The sequence below is a fragment of the Aethalodelphis obliquidens genome, unplaced genomic scaffold (genome assembly GCF_003676395.1).
Source record: "Aethalodelphis obliquidens isolate GAN/ISIS:26980383/991018 unplaced genomic scaffold, ASM367639v1 scaffold2, whole genome shotgun sequence".
Classification (NCBI taxonomy): Eukaryota; Metazoa; Chordata; class Mammalia; order Artiodactyla; family Delphinidae; genus Aethalodelphis; species Aethalodelphis obliquidens.
In genome coordinates this window covers 37947658-37967910 of record NW_020837946.1, presented here as the reverse complement: position 1 = coordinate 37967910, position 20253 = coordinate 37947658, and the positions used below count along the sequence as shown (strand labels likewise).

The 20253-nt window shown below is 39.6% G+C and overlaps 1 protein-coding gene across 4 annotated transcripts in view; it reads right to left on the bottom strand.

The window, feature by feature from the left end:
• Positions 1-13794: 13794 nt before the first annotated feature.
• Positions 13795-20253, bottom strand: part of ANKRD44 (ankyrin repeat domain 44) — a 320445-nt gene continuing 313986 nt past the window's right edge. For 2 of the 4 annotated variants that reach the window (XM_027125234.1, XM_027125223.1), the window contains exon 28: positions 13795-16731. In XM_027125234.1, coding sequence (XP_026981035.1) covers positions 16673-16731 — 59 coding nt within the window. In that variant the 3' untranslated portion in view covers positions 13795-16672. Of the gene's footprint in view, positions 18052-20253 lie in introns of all 4 variants that reach the window. The other 2 variants (XM_027125206.1, XM_027125216.1) reach the window with 1 other exon arrangement.

Sequence of the window (20253 nt, the reverse complement as noted above, 5' to 3'; positions counted from 1 at the left end):
CTCTGACTCCCTCTGGTTGGATGCACCCATAATTCCCTATGCACTTTTCTGCCACCGTACTTAACCAATTACACTTTCATAGCAATATTAAATAGCAATCTGTCTATCTCTCCCACTAGGTTCTGTTTTGGTCATCTTGGAATTCTGTATCCTCAGTGCTTGCCATGTAGAAGTTAACTAAACATTTGCTACATGGATGAATTGAGTAGTGAGTGAAAAACTGAATATGGAAATAAGAGTGTACCTACAGCCAGGAAATAGTAGGAGGAGACAAAAATAGAAACGAAGGAACAAAGCACAGGAAATTCAGTCTGAAATTAGATTTTCCTCATTTTAATATTCTTTTCCAAATTACTTTCCAATGCTAATATGTCTTCAATGCATCTTACTTGAACATTTTTTCTAATTGTTTTTCTTCAGGGCATCACTGAAGAAAGGTATAGCAGGTGATATCCACAGGGACAGGTACAAAACACTCCTGCTTTTCTTGCATGAGTTTTGATGAGGTAGGTATGGAGTAAGATAGATGGAGATTGACATATCGTTTTGATTACTGATAAAGCAGATATTGGAGAATGTGGTTTACGTCTGTGAGCTATACTGAACCCCAGAATTAGACTGGCACCCCACTCAGATGTGGACCACCACTGGCTGCCTCCACAGGGTCTAGTCCTGTAATACTGTGGCTTGCAGACATTGATGCTTCCTGTGGGCAGCTGGTCCACAAGAGGAGGAGAGGTGGAGGAGTGGTGCCTTGATTGTCCAGTTCTTGCTCCCAAATTCATGGGCAGGTCACTTCTCCTTCCTAGGGTAGAGTGAAGGGATGGAGAGAATTACTCTAATTGATGTCTCTTCAGCTGGAAGAAAACACCAGGGGTGGGGAATAAGTGTTCCCGCTAAAGATAGCCATATTATAGTTAAGGCAAAGTCAGTTACCCCCATAGTGGTATAATTATTTTGACAGGGCGGGGTAGCCAGCATGCAGAGTAACTTTTACAGTAATGGTAGATTACTTGAGATTTATTGGCACCATAACAAAGCTGGTTCAAGTTCAACAGTAGAACAGAGAAAGACACCAGAATTTAAAGAAATAGTATCTGTCCACCTGCTCTCTAGAGAAATGTTCTAAATATGTAATTTGGCAGTTCTTTCTAACACTTTTAAACTAAAATAAATCTTACTGGGGGAATAATTATCACATGCACAATTGTAGTCCACAATTCAATGGATATAAAGTGTGTATGGTGAAAAGTCTTCATGCTACCCTGGTAATTACTTTTAAGGATTATTTTTCTAATTATGCATCATCAAAGGGGTGTTTTATTTCACTTGCCCTTTCATCTTGATTTGATGAAAACAAAGTCCTCAATTTACAAATGAACTTTGGGAGCACAGTTTGCTTGCAAGTCCTTTGGAATTCAGACAGCGTGGTAAATTTCTAGTTTCTTAAGGAGGCTCACTAGCTTTTGATTACACCTCAAATGCAGTACATTTACACAAAATAGTATAAAATTTAACACATTTAATCACGTGGTTTCTATGCTAAATTGTGCTCTGACTTCTAACCTGGACTATCAGAAATGTACCTAATTCTGCGCCATTTAACCCTCTCCCAAATCCCAGCAGACAGTATTCCTCTTCTCTTTCAACCTCTATGCTAGAACTATCATGGAAATGGAAAGAAAAATGTGTCTATGCAGAAACCAACAGCACACTAAAAGGATCATACACCATGATCAAGTGGGGTTTATCCCAGGAATGCAAGGATTCTTCAATATACGCAAATCAATCAACGTGATACACCATATTAACAAAATGAAGGAGAAAAACCATATGATCATCGCAATACAAGCAGAGAAAGCTTTCTACAAAATTCAACACCCATTTATGATAAAAACCCTGCAGAAAGTAGGCATAGAGGGAACTTTCCTCAACATAATAAAGGCCATATATGACAAACCCACAGCCAACAACGTCCTCAATGGTGAAAAACTGAAACCATTTCCACTAAGATCAGGAACAAGACAAGGTGGCCCACTCTCACCACTCTTATTCAACATAGTTTTGGAAGTTTCAGCCACAGCAGTCAGAGAAGAAAGAAATAAAAGGAATCCAAATCAGAAAAGAAGTAAAGCTGTCACTGTTTGCAGATGACATGATACTATACATAGAGAATCCTAAAGATGCTACCACAAAACTACCAGAACTAATCAATGAATGTGGTAAAGTAGCAGGAAACAAAATTAATGCACAGAAATCTCTGGCATTCCTATACACTAATGATGAAAACTCTGAAAGTGAAATCAAGAAAACACTCCCATTTACCATTGCAACAAAAAGAATAAAATATCTAGGAATAAACCTATTAAGGAGACAAAAGACCTGTATGCAGAAAATTATAAGATACTGATGAAAGAAATTAAAGATGATACAAATAGATGGAGAGATATACCATGTTCTTGGATTTGAAGAATCAACATTGTGAAAATGACTCTACTATGCAAAGCAATCTACAGATTCAATGCAATCCCTATCAAACTACCACTGGCATTTTTCACAGAACTAGAACAAAAAATTTCACAATTTGTATGGAAACACAAAAGACCCTGAATAGCCAAAGCAATCTTGAGAATGAAAAACGGAGCTGGAGGAATCAGGCTCCCTGACTTCAGACTATACTACAAAGCTACAGTAATCAAGACAGTATGGTACTGGCACAAAAACAGAAATATAGATCAATGGAACAGGATAGAAAGCCCAGAGATAAACCCACACACATATGGTCACCTTATCTTTGATAAAGGAGGCACGAATGTACAGTGGAGAAAGGACAGCCTCTTCAATAAGTGGTGCTGCGAAAACTGGACAGGTACATATGAAAGTATGAGATTAGAACACTCCCTAAGACCATACACAAAAATAAGCTCAAAATGGATTAAAGACCTAAATGTAAGGCCAGACACTATCAAACTCTTAGAGGAAAACATAGGCAGAACACACTATGACATACATCACAGCAAGATCTTTTTTGACCCACCTCCTAGAGAAATGGAAATACAAACAAAAATAAACAAATGGGACCTAATGAAACTTCAAAGCTTTTGCACAGCAAAGAAAACCATAAACAAGACCAAAAGACAACCCTCAGAATGGGAGAAAATATTTGCAAATGAAGCAACTGACAAAGGATTAATCTCCAAAATTTACAAGCAGCTCATGCAGCACAATAACAAAAAAACAAACAACCCAATCCAAAAATGGGCAGAAGACCTAAATAGACATTTCTCCAAAGAAGATATACAGATTGCCAACAAACACATGAAAGAATGCTCAACATCATTAATCATTAGAGAAATGCAAATCAAAACTACAATGAGATATCATCTCACACCGGTCAGAATGGCCATCATCAAAAAATCTAGAAACATGGGCTTCCCTGGTGGTGCAGTGGTTGAGAATCTGCCTGCCAATGCAGGGGACACGGGTTCGAGCCCTGGTCTGGGAAGATCCCACATGCCGGGGAGCAACTGGGCCCGTGAGCCACAATTACTGAGCCTGCGTGTCTGGAGCCTATGCTCCACAGAGAACGAGAGAGGGAGCGATAGTGAGAGGCCCGCGCACGGCGATGAAGCGTGGCCCCCGCTTGCCACAACTAGAGAAAGCCCTCGCACAGAGACGGGGACCCAACACAGCCATAAATAAATAAATTAATCTAAAAAAATTTTTTTTTTAATCTAGAAACAGTAGATGCTGGAGAGGGTGTGGAGAAAAGGGAACACTCTTGCACTGCTGGTGGGAATGTGAATTGGTACAGCCACTATGGTGAACAGTATGGATGTTCCTTAAAAAACTACAAATAGAACTACCATATGACCCAGCAATCCCTCTACTGGGCATATACCCTGAGAAAACCATAATTCAAAAAGAGTCATGTACCAAAATGTTCATTGCAGCTCTATTTACAATAGCCAGGAGATGGAAGCAACCTAAGTGTCCATCATTGGATTAATGGATAAAGAAGATGTGGCACATATATACAATGGAATATTACTCAGCCATAAAAAGAAACGAAAGTGAGCTATTTGTAATGAGGTGGATGGACCTAGAGTCTGTCATACAGAGTGAAGTAAGTCAGAAAGAGAAAGACAAATACCGTATGCTAACACATATATATGGAATCTAAGAAAAAGAAAAATGTCATGAGGAACTTAGGGGTAGAACGGGAATAAAGACACAGACCTACTAGAGAATGGACTTGAGGATATGGGAAGGGGGAAGGGTAAGCTGTGACAAAGTGAGAGAATGGCATGGACATATATACACTACCAAACGTAAAATAGATAGCTAGTGGGAAGCAGCCGCACGGCACAGGGAGATCAGATCGGTGCTTTGTGACCACCTAGAGGGGTGGGATAGGGAGGGTGGGAGGGAGGGAGACGCAAGAGGGAAGAGATATGGGAACATATGTATATGTATAACTGATTCACTTTGTTATAAAGTAGAAATTAATACACCACTGTAAAGCAATTATATTCCAATGAAGATGTAAAAAATAATAATAATATAAATAAAATATTTTTTAAAAAAAAAGAAAGAAAGAAAGAAATAGGGCTTTGCTGGTGGCGCAGTGGTTGAGAATCCGCCTGCCGATGCAGGGGACACGGGTTCGTGCCCCGGTCCGGGAAGATCACACATGCCGCGGAGCGTCTGGGCCCATGAGCCATTGCCGCTGAGCCTGCGCATCCAGAGCCTGTGCTCCGCAACGGGAGAGGCCACAACAGTGAGAGGCCCGCATACCGCAAAAAAAAAAAAAAAAAAAAGAGTAAAAGAAATAACTTGTGTTCTTCTAACACTTACCGTGAAAGAATCCCAATGTGTTCCATAAATACTACCCAGTTCTAATTCCCACAGCAAGCACCCTTGTCTTTATTTTAAAAGTGGAAGGGGAATTTCCAGTACCTTGCTGCCAGATAAAGGGTAAGTGCTCCCAGGCAGGAAGGGCAAGGAAACTCGCTCCTCTCCCCCACCACAGCCCCTGTAGCGTGTGCAGTGTAACCCTTTGCATGCCATGGCTGGGATAAAGCACACTCTGCTTCATAACTGGTCCCTCAGGGCTCCTATTATACAGCTGACCCATGGTCTCGGATCCCGAAGGGTTAACAGCCTGGATTGCTGTTTAGAAAAATAAAAGAAAGAAAAGAAAAAGAAAACGTTCAATTATATTAATTTTCTCAAAATGCAGGATGGGAAATACTCAAATAAGGAAAATATGTACAGAAACATGATACCAGTGCCTGATTTAAATTGATGCAAACTAGATCTTTAAAAACTAACTACACAAATAATTGCATGCAATAAACAATATAGAACCCAATTTTATACAATGGCAATAAAAGCTGAGCATGCAGTAGAATTACATATATTGGAAAAGATATTCAATAGATTGAAACTGCTAAAATTAAGAATCTGAAAAAAAATTCTCACACTTTCATGTTGTTTTCTATACCAAGGCAATAGCAATTTAAAAGACTTATCCTGGAGGAAAATTAATTAAGGAAGAAAAGAAAAGACCAAATGTGGGAATGGAGTTGGTTTACTGAGAATACTTGATTTCTTCAAGGATCCTACTGAAATTGGTCCAGGAACGGTCCCTCATAGGACCATTGGCTGAAAAAGTGGAAAACCAGGGAGTTTGTGTCTTACTTCAGAGCTCACTTTTACTGCATCATCTTTTTTTTTCCTGCAAGTGTGGGACAGTGCAGAATACAGTGCCTACCGGTATGATTCCAGTATACTGACATGGGGCACCAGAGGTTTAACACACTCTAAAGCTTGCCTTGAAGACTCTGGACTGCCCTGATATCTTGTCCTTCCATCCTGAGCTTTCACCCAGGCCCCTCTGCCTATATTCCAACCGGTGGGCAGTCCTTTCATCTCCTTTCATCTGCTGGCCAGGTCTCAAGGACCACTAGTGTTTGAGGATTCAGCAAAGTGACACCATCTGGAAATGCTCATCATTGCTAATTTGGAAACCTGTGGCATTTTCTTGGCAGGGCCAGATACAATTCATACATTCACTTATTAAGTTATTCAGGCACTGTCTTAGGTACTGAAATAAACATGGAGTAGAATAAGAGGCAACAGATATATGTAACTAAACGCTAGGGCTCCAAGTGGCTTAGTCTCTGTGTGGGAAGTACAGTCTAGTTTCCAAGTAGTAATTAAAATATATTTCAATATTTATTTATGTTTCTCAAATAATATTAAAGCAGTCTCAATTCAATTCCTCATACGTACAGACTTTGATTACCCAGAGCCTCATATGTTAAATCCCCCCATGGCAATGCTACCTTTCTCCGAACTCTTTGTTATTGATAGATTTAGCTGCTTTCTCCTAGGCCCGTAGGTTTTTCTTCTCCCTTTTATTTCCTGTTTTTAAATCACCCCTTGTTCTTTCACCCAGAAAAGATCCAAACTGTCCTTTGGCATGTGGCAGGGAGGAGATGGGGAGTAAGGAGCATAGACACAAGAATATTTCATCTTTATCACATATATAATCATATAATTACAATGGAAGGTAATATGATCAACATTACTATTGGCATATTCAGGGTACCTTGGAAACACAGAGGAAGAAATCATTATTTCTGCCTTTTGTTTGCAGATAAAAGTTTAGGAAACACTTGAGAAGAGGACATTTGATCTGGGTCTGAAAAGTTGAGTTCAACAGGCATAATAGGGGAGGTGTATTCTAGGTAGAAGGACTAACAGAAATGGAGGCAGGAATATATGAAAGAGGAGAACCTCAGTCCTTCCAAAACGTCTACAGTGTAGGGTGGATGAGGGGTGCGAATGATGGGAAATGAAGAGATGGGGCAGACGCTTCTTCAGGCTACAGAGCTTGAACTTTAAAAAACACATAGTTTTGGCAGCAATTTTGAAAAAAGATTGAAGAAGGGCAAGACTGAAAGCAAAGAGATTAGCCAGGACATCACTGCAGTATCCTACAATGAGGGTCTGAAATAGGAGTAGTGGATAAAGAAATTAGGTAACTGGTTCAAAAGACATTTAGAAGACATGGAAGGAAGAAGACTTCCTAACCAACTCGATAAGGATAGCAAAGGAGAGGAGTCTAGGATGTCTGTCTTGTTTTCAGCTTGGAGAGACAGGATGAATTTTAATGCTACTGAATATGATAGGTACTATAGGTTGCTCAAGGAAGAGAGGACAAAAAGTGTGTTTGAGTATCTATGGAACAAGAAACTGGTGGAGATAGTGTACATGGTGCTTCAGAGTTCTAAGCTATGGAGCACGTTGGCCATCTGACACCTCTCTAATACCATCCTGGAGTGGTGGTGGTCTGAAAGTCTTCAGTGAAGGGACTTTACAATCAGTCTTGTAGGAACCATGTCTACATTTACTACACATTTTTTAGATAGCTTTTCATGACTTTAAATTTGTTTTGCTGTAGTTAAAGCCCATTGATTTTCTTGCTCAGAGAAGGAAGGGCACATCTCCTTAATCTCTCCTGTCTAAAAGAAATTCTTCATCTATTAGTGGAAGGACTATTAGTGCAGTCAGCCTTCAATCATGTTTATTCCCAAGCATATGCATATGCCCACTCTACTGCTTCAGATGCTGTAGGTGGTTGGCAGTTACTCTGTTGACTAATGGATCTAGTCTAAGAATTTAAAAAGTCAGAGCTGGAAGGATATGAGAAGTTACTGACTCAAATCTCCATATTTTACAGTTGAGGAACCCTTTAAGCTGTTTAAATTCAGTTCCTTTTACTCTTCCTAAAAGGATGTATTCTTCAATTCTTAATGTATCTGTGGTTTTTATTGGAGCATCTCCAAGTGTTCTTCATTCGTCTTTAACTAGGGAGTTTGGAGCTGGTTCTAACGAACAGAATAAACCCAGCACTCATTAGAATGACTAATATACCTCCAAGTTCCTATCTATACATTCCAGTCTCTTTTTGTTTTAAAATCTGTACTGCAAAAACAATAAGCAACATAAATTCAGAGCACAAGTTGCCCACAAACCTAGAAAAATGGTACAGATGAACCAGTTTGCAGGGCAGAAATAGCAACACAGATGTAGAGAACAAACGTATGGACACCAAGGGGGGAAAGTGGTGGGGGAGGGTGGTGGTGGTAGTGGGATGAATTGGGAGATTAGGATTGACATGTATACACTAATATGTATAAATGGATAACTAATAAGAACCTGCTGTATAAAAAAATAAATAAAATAAAATTCAAAAAATAAGAAAAAAAAAGTTGCCCACAATTCTGTCACTTAATTAAATCAGTGTTTTAATTTGTCTACGTTACCTTCTAGCTCTTGCTCATAAACATATTCAGTTTTAACCTATTTTTGTAATATAAAACAATGTATATTCTACATTTTATATTTTCATAATTTAACATTATATCAAGTACATTTTCCCAATTAACTACAATTTCCCTACTTCCTTATACCCTCCTCCTTCAACATTGTTGGGTTAAATCCTGCTGTATCTTTGTCCATGATCGTATACATTTACATTGTATAGACACCTATAAATATAAATATGAATTTTAACAGATGTCCTCTGCTTTGTACTACCCAAGTTACTCTCATGTCATGAGGCTAGCAGCAAGGAAAATTAAGATGGATTATTAATATATACTGGAAAATATGTCCTTATCTCTAGGAAATGTTGTTAGCATCATGAAAGGCTTTTCTTTTTCAATATCTGAAATGTTGTGGGAAATTAATTAGTTTTCTCAATCTAATTTCTAGTGTCAGCTGTGACATCACAAAGCAAGCTCCCAGATGGCGCCCACTGAGCCCGTTATCAGATTTTTTAGCACTGATGCCAAAATGAAGTAGGCCCAGCAGCCTCATCAAAATTTACATTGCTAATGTGTGGGCCCTGTGTGGACCCTGTGAATGAAGTTAAGTAGAAAACCCATCAATTATCAGGTAACAGGCCTCTAACAAAGTTTCTACAGATGTTAAGTAATCATAAAATAGCAAGGAATAAATCTCAGGCCTGAAGAACATAAAACATGGCAAGTAACATAAAATCATGGGATGGACTTGGAAATGGAGAAATCATTTCTGCAAAAAGAAAGTCAAAAGGGAACGATAAACCCAAGTCAACTTTCTGGTTTTTGTTGTTGTTAAAAATTGAGATTTCAGGATAAGTGAGTATTTTAAAGCAAATTTAGTTTTCACTTAAAGAACAATACAGAATTCCAGTGAATTTAGTCTTTGTCCTCTGTGGAAGGCCCACTGGGAAGTATTCAATTTTTCATTGTTGTCACTAAGACTGTCTGCTCCACACACTCCTTTTGTTCACTCTGCAGCTCTTAGCCATCTGTCCTGTTTTCTGGAGAGCCTCATAAACACATTTAGGTTAAACCATATGGACATAAAACCTGTCATTGTATTAGAGTCAAAGTCTGGTTGTTGTTTTTGAACAGAAATGCACTTGACCATTCTCACTTCTTCAAAAGCTTCATCCTAACCCTGGAACCAAACATCAGTCTGATAATAAATCAGTTTTGAGTGTGTGTCTTAAAGTAAAACACCTGAAAAACAGATGTTTTGAAGTGGCCAAATTTTCTCATCAATTCTGCTCAAATTCTATTTTAAATGGCTTTCAAGCCATTCATTATATTGGCCTCCTCAGTTTTTTACTTCTTTATCTCCAGTGCTTTTTCCTTCAATTTTCCTCAACCACCCACTCCTGTGATTATGTCCTTGACTTTGTCAACATCAAAACTGTACCACTTCTAAAATCTTTACTTCAAGCACCCCATGTTTTGCTTACCAACTCTGGTGCTACAACTCAACAATTCTTCCATCTTACCAAGCCCTTCAGTCCAGTGACTGGGCCACTTTCTCACTCTCCATCACCTCCCTCATGTCTTCATTTCCCTCCTTACCTGGTTTAGAATCCATGATCTATATAATCATGTCTATTGAAAACACCGCAGTTCCATAACTCCCCTTGGGCTCATTTGGCAAAGCTCTATCCCTGTTTAAGTTCCACTATCTACTTACTCTACGCCTGTACCAACATTGATGAAAAAACCCACCAGGATGACTGGTACCACTTAAAATTCATGGTCATAAATCTCAAGTGTGCTAAGCCTTACTCAGCAATCCTCCTCTGCTGCTCTAAAATGTTCCTTCTAAAATTACCCTCCCATCCCTTCTCACACCTTCTTCTTGTTCACTCCCAGACATTCCCCTTAGCATTGATATACTACATACAGCATCTCCTATCTTAAAAAACAAATACTCTCTCTGGTCTTCACATCCCTCCAGCTACTGCCTTATTTTTCTTCTTCCTTTTACCTTCTCCCCTTTCTTTCCCTCATTAAACCATCCTCTTTGGATTGTGGCCCCCCCCCCACTCTGATGCATCTGTTCTTGCAAAAGTCACTAATAAACTCTATGTTACCAAATCCAATGGTCACGCTGCATCATATCTTGACCTCCCAGAAGCAACTGAGACAGGAGACACAACTGACACTCCTTTCATACATTCTTTCTTTCCCGGGTTTCAGGGACATTTAGGTTTCTTGCTTTTCCTCCTGCCTCACTGGCCACTCCCTCTTGGTCTTCTCTGTTAGACCTTCTCTTCCTGACGTCTGAATGTTGGAGTGCCCACAGTTCAGGGCTCATCTCTCTCTACATTTACTCCCAGGGCAAGCTCCTCTGCTCATCTATAATTTCATTGATCTCAGCCCCATCCTCTCTCCCAAACTCTAGACTGTTTACTTGACATAAAACCATCAGCAAGGTCAGTCAACTCTGTCTTCAAGAGTACCCAAACTGTGCCACACTCTGTTTCCCTTGTTGCTGTACCAATCCAAGCCACCATGTTGTTACTCCTCTAGACTAGCGCAGTAGCCACCTAACTACTCAGCAGGGTTCCTCTCTTGCCTCCCTACTGCAGTCAGAGTGGCCTCTTAAAAATGAAATAGGAACACAGCCATTTTTTTCTGCTTAGATTTCTCTAGTGGATCTTTATCACATTAAGAATAAAATAGAAACTCCTTCTCCTGGCTCAAAACATTTTTACAAGATCTGGCCTCAGACCACTCGTGATCTCATCTCACACCACCCTTCCCTACCCCACAAGTCTCCAGCCACACTGGCCCCATTTCTGTTCCTGGAACATGCCAAGCTCATTCCTGCTTTTGGTTGTTGGCACTGGCTGTTCCCTCTCCCTGTTTCCTCCTTTGATCTCTATACGGCTGGCCACTTCCTTCACATTCAGATTTGAGTTTAGACATTTGTAATTCTCAGGGAACCCAACTAAAAGGAATACGAGTTATTCAAGTTTTCAATTTTGCTGGGTGCTTTATTAACTGAACATAAACACAGGTAAGATTTTTGTGCTCTAGGTACTGCTTCAACTTTGTACTTTTGAAAATTATAAAACTCTTCTAGATATTAAATATACTTCATTAAATTGTCTTTTAAAGGTAGAAAATGGTATTCTAGAAATTGTGTCTACCAGTGCCCAGAGAACCACGTGAGCCAACAGTGGTTTCTTGCCAGATCTTGCTATGGGACTGTGGGCCAAATGTTTCTGTCTTTATGAGCAGGGTTACCCCAACTGTGAAGAGGATGCAATTATCCCTTGCTTAAAACAAGAAATATACCTGTGCAGGCCTGCGTTTTTGTGTTTAACAACAAAGGAATTAAGTATTTGTTTCAAATCTGTGTAGCACTTTCCTCCACTCACCTGCATGTGATCTCACCTGGAGAAATACACAACCAGGGAACATGTACTCGACATTGCCTTCTGAAGTTCTTTTTCTTAAGCTTGGGAGAGCTCTTTAGGAGGGGATGCATAGTAGAGCATCTTCATGCAATTCCCTGTGAAAACAGATTTTAGAATGTGGCTGGCTTCACAAGTAATACACTGATGAAGGAATGATTCAAAAAAAGAGGAGAGCAAGTATATGAGCAGTGAGGTGGGGATGCATGGGCATTGGGGGTGGGGGGATTGTACACTGGGCTGGGTGGGACATTTGGTATCCCTGGCTCACCAAATGCTAGTAGCAAGCCCTCCCACTCCCCAGTCACTGTGCCAACCACTAATGCCCACACCTTTTCGATCACCCCCTGGAGTGCTTGAAAATGAATGAATGGCACAGCCATTATCTTTGCTGCTTCATATTTTACAGCAAATGTACCTTCAGTATGAAATCTGCTAAAGAGACCACTCATACAGTACTTTTACCCACAATATTTTTAGGTTGTGTTAAGAGCCTTTGAGCTTAATGTCTTTGGCCTTGCAAGCTAATTCTGGAACACATTAAGTGTGTTAAGTGAGGGACAGATGTATGGGGATCTAAACCTACTGAATGGCATTAGGGAGAGGAATCCTTTGACAAGCAGTTTGGAGACAAAGCACCACATCGATGTCCAACAATACAATTCCAGCAGCCATCAAGGGACTGAAGCCCTCAGTCCAACAACCCATGAAGAATCCTGCCAATAACCATATGTGTGAACTGAGAAATGGAGCTTTCCCTAGCCAACACTGGGATGATAGCCTGTGAGGGACCCTGAGGCAGAAGACCCAACTGAACCATGCCTGGACTCCTGACTCACAGACACTGTTACATGATAGGCACTTGTTGTTTTAAGTCACTAAGTTTTAAGGTAATTTGTTAAACAGCATTAGATAACTAATACACCCAGTCTGCTCCAAACTACAGGAAATACTCATCTGCAGTCTAATTCATGCTTTATAGTCTTCAAGACTGAGAAACACTCAGGTCTGTATACTTGAATAAGGAGTAGGCAAGGCAGGGTAGTGCAAAACCTCCCTGAACATCTCTAGCAGAAAACAAAAAAAACCCCACAAAACATTGTATGGCAGGTCAGCATAGAGGAGAGAACATCTATAGGCACAAGTGTGTATTCAGATCACTAATTACACAAATTTGAGCAATTATATAAGTTCTCTGGGATTGGATGTTTTCATGAAAAAGGTGGTGATGGGATTGGGCTAGACTGTGAGCACTGCTAACATTCTAGGACACTGTGATCTGAGGAACTGGGGAAGCCACCCCCCCCCCGCCCCAAATCTCTTTCTCATCAGCTGGAAACCCCATAATTAGGGAGCTGTTCCTTAGTGCTTCTAGGGACTGTTCCTGAGTTACTACCCAAGGGGAGACATTTTGAATGGTGAGACAGACGGAGGAGTAATTCTATGGATATCTTTAAGGACAGTGCTGAGAAGTAGGGTCTTGTGTTACTACAGAGCAGTTGAGGAGTAGTGGTGGCAGCAACAAAGGTAAGCGTGGTTGATTTCACAATTTTGAGGACCTATCAGGCTTCTTCTTTTCTGATATAGTGATCTATAGAGTTCATCACACTTCCCTCTTACTTTGGCTGTAAGGAAGTCTAGACCAAATTCAAGTTCAGTTACAGCCACTGCGTTAAATTTCAGGATTCCCATATTTGTTTGAATTCTTTTTCCTTGTCCTAATTTTTCTATTTCTAGTTTCACATGTCTTTGTTGCAAGCCAGCTTAAATTTTTATGGAAAAAGTTGGAGGCATAAACAGGTAAAATAAACATAAAATATCCGTTTGAAATTTTTTGCTCTAATTGCGATTATATAAACAGAAATAGAAAATATGGAGATACACTTCCATCTTGATTATTTTCAAAATTTAAGGTTATTTGGCTTTGGCAGGCGACAAAGGTTTAAGTTAGCAGAATAAGTGGTAAAAGTAGCATAACTGGAAAAATTAAAGACAACACAAATTGCAACAATATTTGTACCGCTTTTATTTGTAAAAATAACCATCTGAATGCATTTCCATAGTATATTACAGTTAAGTACTTCATTACATTATTAGCATTCAGTAGTTGAAAAAGTATTAAACTGTGCTTGAGAAGATTCAGATTGGTTCAAAGTCATTTCCTCATTTTTACAGTCATGGCATTTACCAGAGTCATTCAACTCCAACTTACATAAGAAAACGTTACAGACAAAAATCCCACTGAAATCATCCAACAATATTTTATGCTGTTACAAATATGTTATGCAAAATATAACACTGGCACCAGATTTGTATCATCGTGCTTTACAAAGATATATTGCACATGCTAAAGCATAAAATATATAGACGAAACTACCAAACAAAAGATATTTGCATTGAATTTTTAGATCACTGCATAAGAAACGCTTAGAATTACATTTTATACACACACTCAGATTGTCACTATCTTAAAATGCTCTTGCCCTATAACACTGACCTATGGTTTACAGTTTTGTAAAAAGAAAGCAGTTTAGCACTGCAATATCAAACAATTCCTATAGAAAACTTTGCATCTTCATTTTCATTTCAAAGCAGGTAAAAGGGGAAGGAGGAAAAAGACACTTTATACATTCAAAGAAAGGCGGAAATGAAAACTCACTGGTATTATATTGCTCTGATAACACTCAAATGAAAAAAATACCAAACATTTCACAGAACATTTTCAGAATATACAAATATAAAAAGGCACTCTAACTTCATATTACAAGACAAAAAAAGGGATGAGTTCTTCAACCAACACAACAGATAAGCAAACCTAGTTGCTCAACAGTACGAAGAATTACTAGTGCAGCAAATCCATTTGATGTTCTTGTCCTAATTTAATAATAAAATAATAAACCAAGCAGCTGTTTACTGCCTAAAGTACCAAAACATACTATGGTGCCCTTTTAGTAGTGATAAATAGAAATCCCCTGAGCTATTTACTGTGGAATCATAGCAGATTTTAGGCAATTTGGAGATAGTAACATATTTACCCAGGATAGGCAGACACCGGCGAATAGGTTAAGTGCGATGAAACATGATCCCCGTGGCTGTGGTTAAAATACAGTCTAAAAAGAACACATTAAGGTAAAAGCACAATGTTTTCTGTTTTTGTTTTTCTTAGAAAGCTATGTGGAAAGTCTAGCTTTATTTCTAAGAGATGTATGTGAAAAGCAGAACTCATAGTTTTTAAAGTCGTTTCTTAAAGGAAAAGAATTGGTCTGGGGAAGAGGGAGAAAGAGAAAGAGAGCGGGGGCGAGAGATGGATTCAGTGAACAATTCATACCATGATTTCATTTTGTTCCTTTGTCTTCCTTCTTTCTAGCAGTGAAAGAGTGGGGAGAAGTCAGAACGCAGCTCCGTGGAGATAACGTCGCGTGGCTGCCACTGTTTTGCCGCAATGTTTCTTGTTCTCTGTGCTACTCTCCGGGGAAAAATGTTAATGCTGCTTCACCATTAAAGCAGGCATCGCATATCCTGCTTTAAATGCCAACTGAGCAAGATTTCCATTCACTTCTAGAAAAAGACTCCGCAGTATATCGTGCTTCTTCAGTGTTAGATCTCCCTTATTTTCAGGGTTTTGGTAAAGATAAGGTCATTACTGCTCATTAGCAATTTATCCACTTTTTCGAAACTCATCTTCTCGAAACAAACAGAAAGGACAGAGGAAGGAGGGGAACACAACACCAAGAATTAAAAAAACAATATGGTGGTGTCAAAATTTTTCAGTGAAATTAATACCAGTTCTTAGAAGTCCTCCGAACAAGTTCTCATTTGTGAAGAACCCAGCATGAGTTTTTAATTAAATCCAGGATATTACAGAGTAAGATTAAAGTCTTTTACAATTAGATGAAATATATAATACAGTATCTGTATTTGATCCAGACATGATAGAACACTGTTTTAAAAATATCTCACATATATTATAAGATAGAAATTTTCAGGGTGAAAATGGAATCGATTATAAAATGTCGGAGAGCACTACCTTAATGCAACATGTTTCTTTCCTGTCTCTTCCTCAAGTGGAAAATAGCATGAGCTGGTGATTTTTATTTCTCTTCTTGGTACATGTGCCCACGCACTGACATAGTTTCCCATTAGGTTGCTGGGATCATGTGAGATTTTTCAGCGCATTCAGGATAATTTCTATATCTTTCTTTGGGCCACTTTTGGGCATATGATCCAGTACACACTTCAGTTTTCATCTCGCAGAAGATCACAGGACTGCAGTGTCTTTTAAGCTCTGAGCTGGCTACACACGGGCTGAGCCACTGATGTTTTACCCCTTTCCGACCGACGTGGAAGAACCTGAGGGCTGGCTGGAAACCTTAGGAGTGGAAATGCTGCTGGGCTTGGCCCCAGGACTGCGGGCCAGCCCAGGGAGAGTCCTGTGTATTTTCCGGCTTTTTCATGATTCCAAGTAAGACAAGTAGGAATTAAAACAGAGAACAAACAATGGATGTTTCCTCGGCATTTGTTTCATTTCAAATAAATACAAACACATTTACATCAAAAGTATATGAACATTTTCTCTAGTTTGGCAAAAAAATAAGCTTGTAGTCAACACATTATCAGTTACAAATGTTAAGCCATCAACTAGAAATCTGTGTCATAAGAAATATAAAACACAACAAAGACTGTTACGCAAAAAGATTACATTTTAACTCCATAGAAAAGCTATTTCAGTTCTCACTTCCACTTCGAAGGAAAACAATTTAAATCTTCCATTTTAGACTGAAGCATTTTGGTCCTCGTGGATAGCTGGTTGACGAACTACAGACATATATATATATAAATACATACATATACGTGTGCATGTGTATGTGCATAATCTAAAAAGTCTCATTCTTCTTTTTGTACAGCTATTCCAGGTGTGGAACGGGGTCCATTTGACCTAGAAGCTTTGGCAGAGGGAGCAGACACAGTATTCACTACGGTGACTTCATCATCAAGCAACTTTAATTGGCCTTAATTTCCACATTGCCCATTTCTACATCGTGCTTTCACTTTGTTCCCTTTTGGAGTCACGCTTCCACTCACTGGGGCAGGACTTTGACCGAGAAGCTCGTTTAACATTTTACTACTGATGAACAATACTGATGGTTCTTATGTTTTCATCAAGTTGGTATTTTGATTTACAGACAAATTAATAAAGGGTAGTTTCATGTTATATTTGCATTATGTCTCAAAGTTTTGGTGCAATATAATTTTCACCTGAAATGTTACTGGAGAGATTTGGGTTCGATCACTCGGGTGAAAATTAGTCACAGGCTTGTTATGGGGACCACTGAGTGCTACCTTTATGTTAAACGAAGAAAGCAAGTTCAATTTCCGTGAACTTTTCCCTTCATCTGGCAACTTTAACAAAAATCCTCAAAAAGAAGTTCTGGATATTTAAGTGCTTACTATAGATAGGATATGAATAATTGGACTCCTTTAAAAAGATTATTTCTGAAGATGAAGGCATTATTTCTGAAGATGAACACCTCTACCTTTGGCTTCTAGTAAGGAAGTAAACATCAAAGTGACAAGAGGTTTGAGGCATTTCCTACCCAGCCATTCCCTCCCCTCCTGGGGGACATGAATGTCATATTGATACACTTCTGAGAACTCACCGCCGAGTGAGTACACGAAAAAAGATCTTTTAGAGACCAGTTCCCTCTCAGTTGCACTATCCACAAAGAAGAAGAATTAAATGCATTTTTTTATTCCTTACTTAAAATGAGAGGTAGACTTTCACAGAAGTATCTCAGATCTAAGGAAAATATGAAACAAAGCAAAATCGAGGCCCATCTGTGTGAGTGCTTTGCCCTACAGCCTAGCTGCCTTCCCTCGGTTTAATTAATTCCTTCTCTACTGGCTTCTGGAAGCTCGGGCCCATAATAATACTTGAACACAACATAAACCTGGAATTCAAGCTTCTTTCCCTTCCTCCAACATGGGTGATCAAGGAAAAGCTTCTACGGTCCAAAGTCAAAACGTTTCCGAATCAGAATCATTTTCATTGTACCCATCCTCCGAGCCTACGTTGTTACTGCACAGGCTAACCATGCTACCCAGGTTGGAAAGGGTCGTCCTGCTCAAACTGTCTTTTTTAAAACAAACGAAGTTGACAGCCGTCATGGTACTGGAAGGAGAAAAAGTCATCATGGTAGCCAGAATGAGGGCCAGGCAGTCAGCCACGTCTTTGTTAGGAGCGCAAGCCAGGGCCGGGGTATGACCTGGGCGTAAATGCAGACAAGGCAGTGGTTAGTCCAGGCAATCCAGAGGTGGTGTGAGCATCCCACAGTACATCTCGAACGACCTCACACGCAGAGATGTATGTCAAGTTAGAAATCATGCCAGGCAAAGGAGTTATTTCCCACAAGTCATGCTTAGGGTGAGGCTGGAGGGGACTGGGAGTGGGAGACATTTGATGGAAGGTTTCGGGTTTTTTTCCTGCTTACATGACAACAACAAAGCATTATATTATCGGAAGTTAGGCAGAATTTCAGTCTTCGTCTAGTGAACAGAAACACGAGGGGACGGGGGTGGGACACAATTCCACAAGAAACAGCCACAGGACAATCAGAAAGATGTTTCCACCTGAGAGCACACGCACACACCATGCGCTTCGGGCTGGGGCCAGAGCACTCTCATTCTGAGAACAATGACTTTCCACTGTAGGTAATCGTGTGTCAGATTAGAAAGGATGTCAAGAATCAGATGTCTGTAAGAGTCAGTAACACCCTTCTGTCACTTCATATATACTTTCTATAAAGTATGCACAGGTAACTGGTTCTGGAGAAATGGAATCATTTGAGTAGATCAGACACAGGAAAGCACTTGCTGTATGTGATGAAATGTACTATCATTTAAAAGAAACTTAAACAGCATTTTAAGTAATATCAGCACCACCAGCCAAAGTCCCGAGTCCTAAATGTAACAGATGTGTGGAAATTGCTATTTGCCACAGAGTTGTCATTCTCTGCCATTTGGACTTGATGGGTCCAGTCCAGAAAAGAAAACTATCTCAACTCGCGAAGCAGGTGCCATGGGGAGGTAGATAAAGTCTTCTGACTCCATCTACTCTTATTCACCCTTTATTCTACTGGCTGGAAAGGGGTTCCAGCCCCTTGTTTTGGCTAAACTTCCTGCTAACCACTCGCTCATTTATTCAGAGGCACTGGCTCGATAAAACTTAATTTTTTGCTGTGTTACCAGCATTTGACCTGATTTCTGCTCCTCTCCCCCCCTTAACAGATGATTCCTTTCCCTGGTATGAAAACAAACAAGAATGGACAGATATCTTAACATTCCATTCCACAAAGGTCCGTGATGAGTAAAGGAATTAAGATTGTAGTGCTGTACAAAATTGTCCCAAATGTTCCTAGACCTTTGGGATGTAGCTAAGCTCGGACACAAGCTGCAGTTCTACAGGCCTGGGGCTCTTGTTCCTAAGGTTGCTGTGGGCTGGACAAGCTTCAGATACAGCAGACTTACACTAGTTTATTCTGGTCTCTTTAGTCATTTTGCAGAAAAACTGTGGGCCTCTACATGCCAACCCCAAGGTGTGTATGTATATATATATATATATATATATATATATGCATATATATAGTCGTGATAAGAAGGTGAGGGAGGGTGAGGCAGGAGGACCAAGGAGATGGAGTAATAGAGAACTTTCTGCACCTCCTACATGAGTCAGGTTGGGGACAGAGCAGGGTACATGCTAGGATAAATGGGGCTGCAAAACCAAAACTAATAGGAGTTAGCTAATGATGTCATATGGCTGCTTACTTCTGAGAAATAGGCATGAGCTGCTAATTCCAATACCTGTAATAAGCAGTTAATTGAGTTACGTTAATACATTTTAAAATACTTTAATTAAATGCTACAATTAATGCCACATTCAAAAAATTACGTAATTCATAAATAACCAGAAGTTCCTCTTTTGCTCCCCAAGGTTCAAAGGCATGGCAGTTTAATACAATTCTAGTATTCATTAGCTTTCAAAAGTTTTCAGGAAGCAGAGTAGAAAGCTTCTGTTAAGAGTTAGCTCATTTAGAAACGGAACGTGCTATAGATCAGAAGAAGCCTTTCAAGCCTAAATGTTAATTTAAAAATTTTACTCATGTTCCCCAAATATCCATACCGGAAATATGAGTTCTGATCTGTTCTTAAAAGAATAATAATAAGAGGTTTGATCTCAGAATGAACTGAAATACAAAGATTTTGTTTTAATTCGAGCCCTTGAGCATGCACTCATGACATGTATGATCCCTGACTCTTCAGCATATGCAGTTAGAATTGGGTTTGAATGCCAAGTTGAAAGTTTTTGAGTGTGTCTAACATATTTTAACCACCACGCTGAGGAGTTTGAGACCAGCTGCTGACATTACATGCACATGGAAGGCACTGGGGGGCTGCAGGGAGACTATATG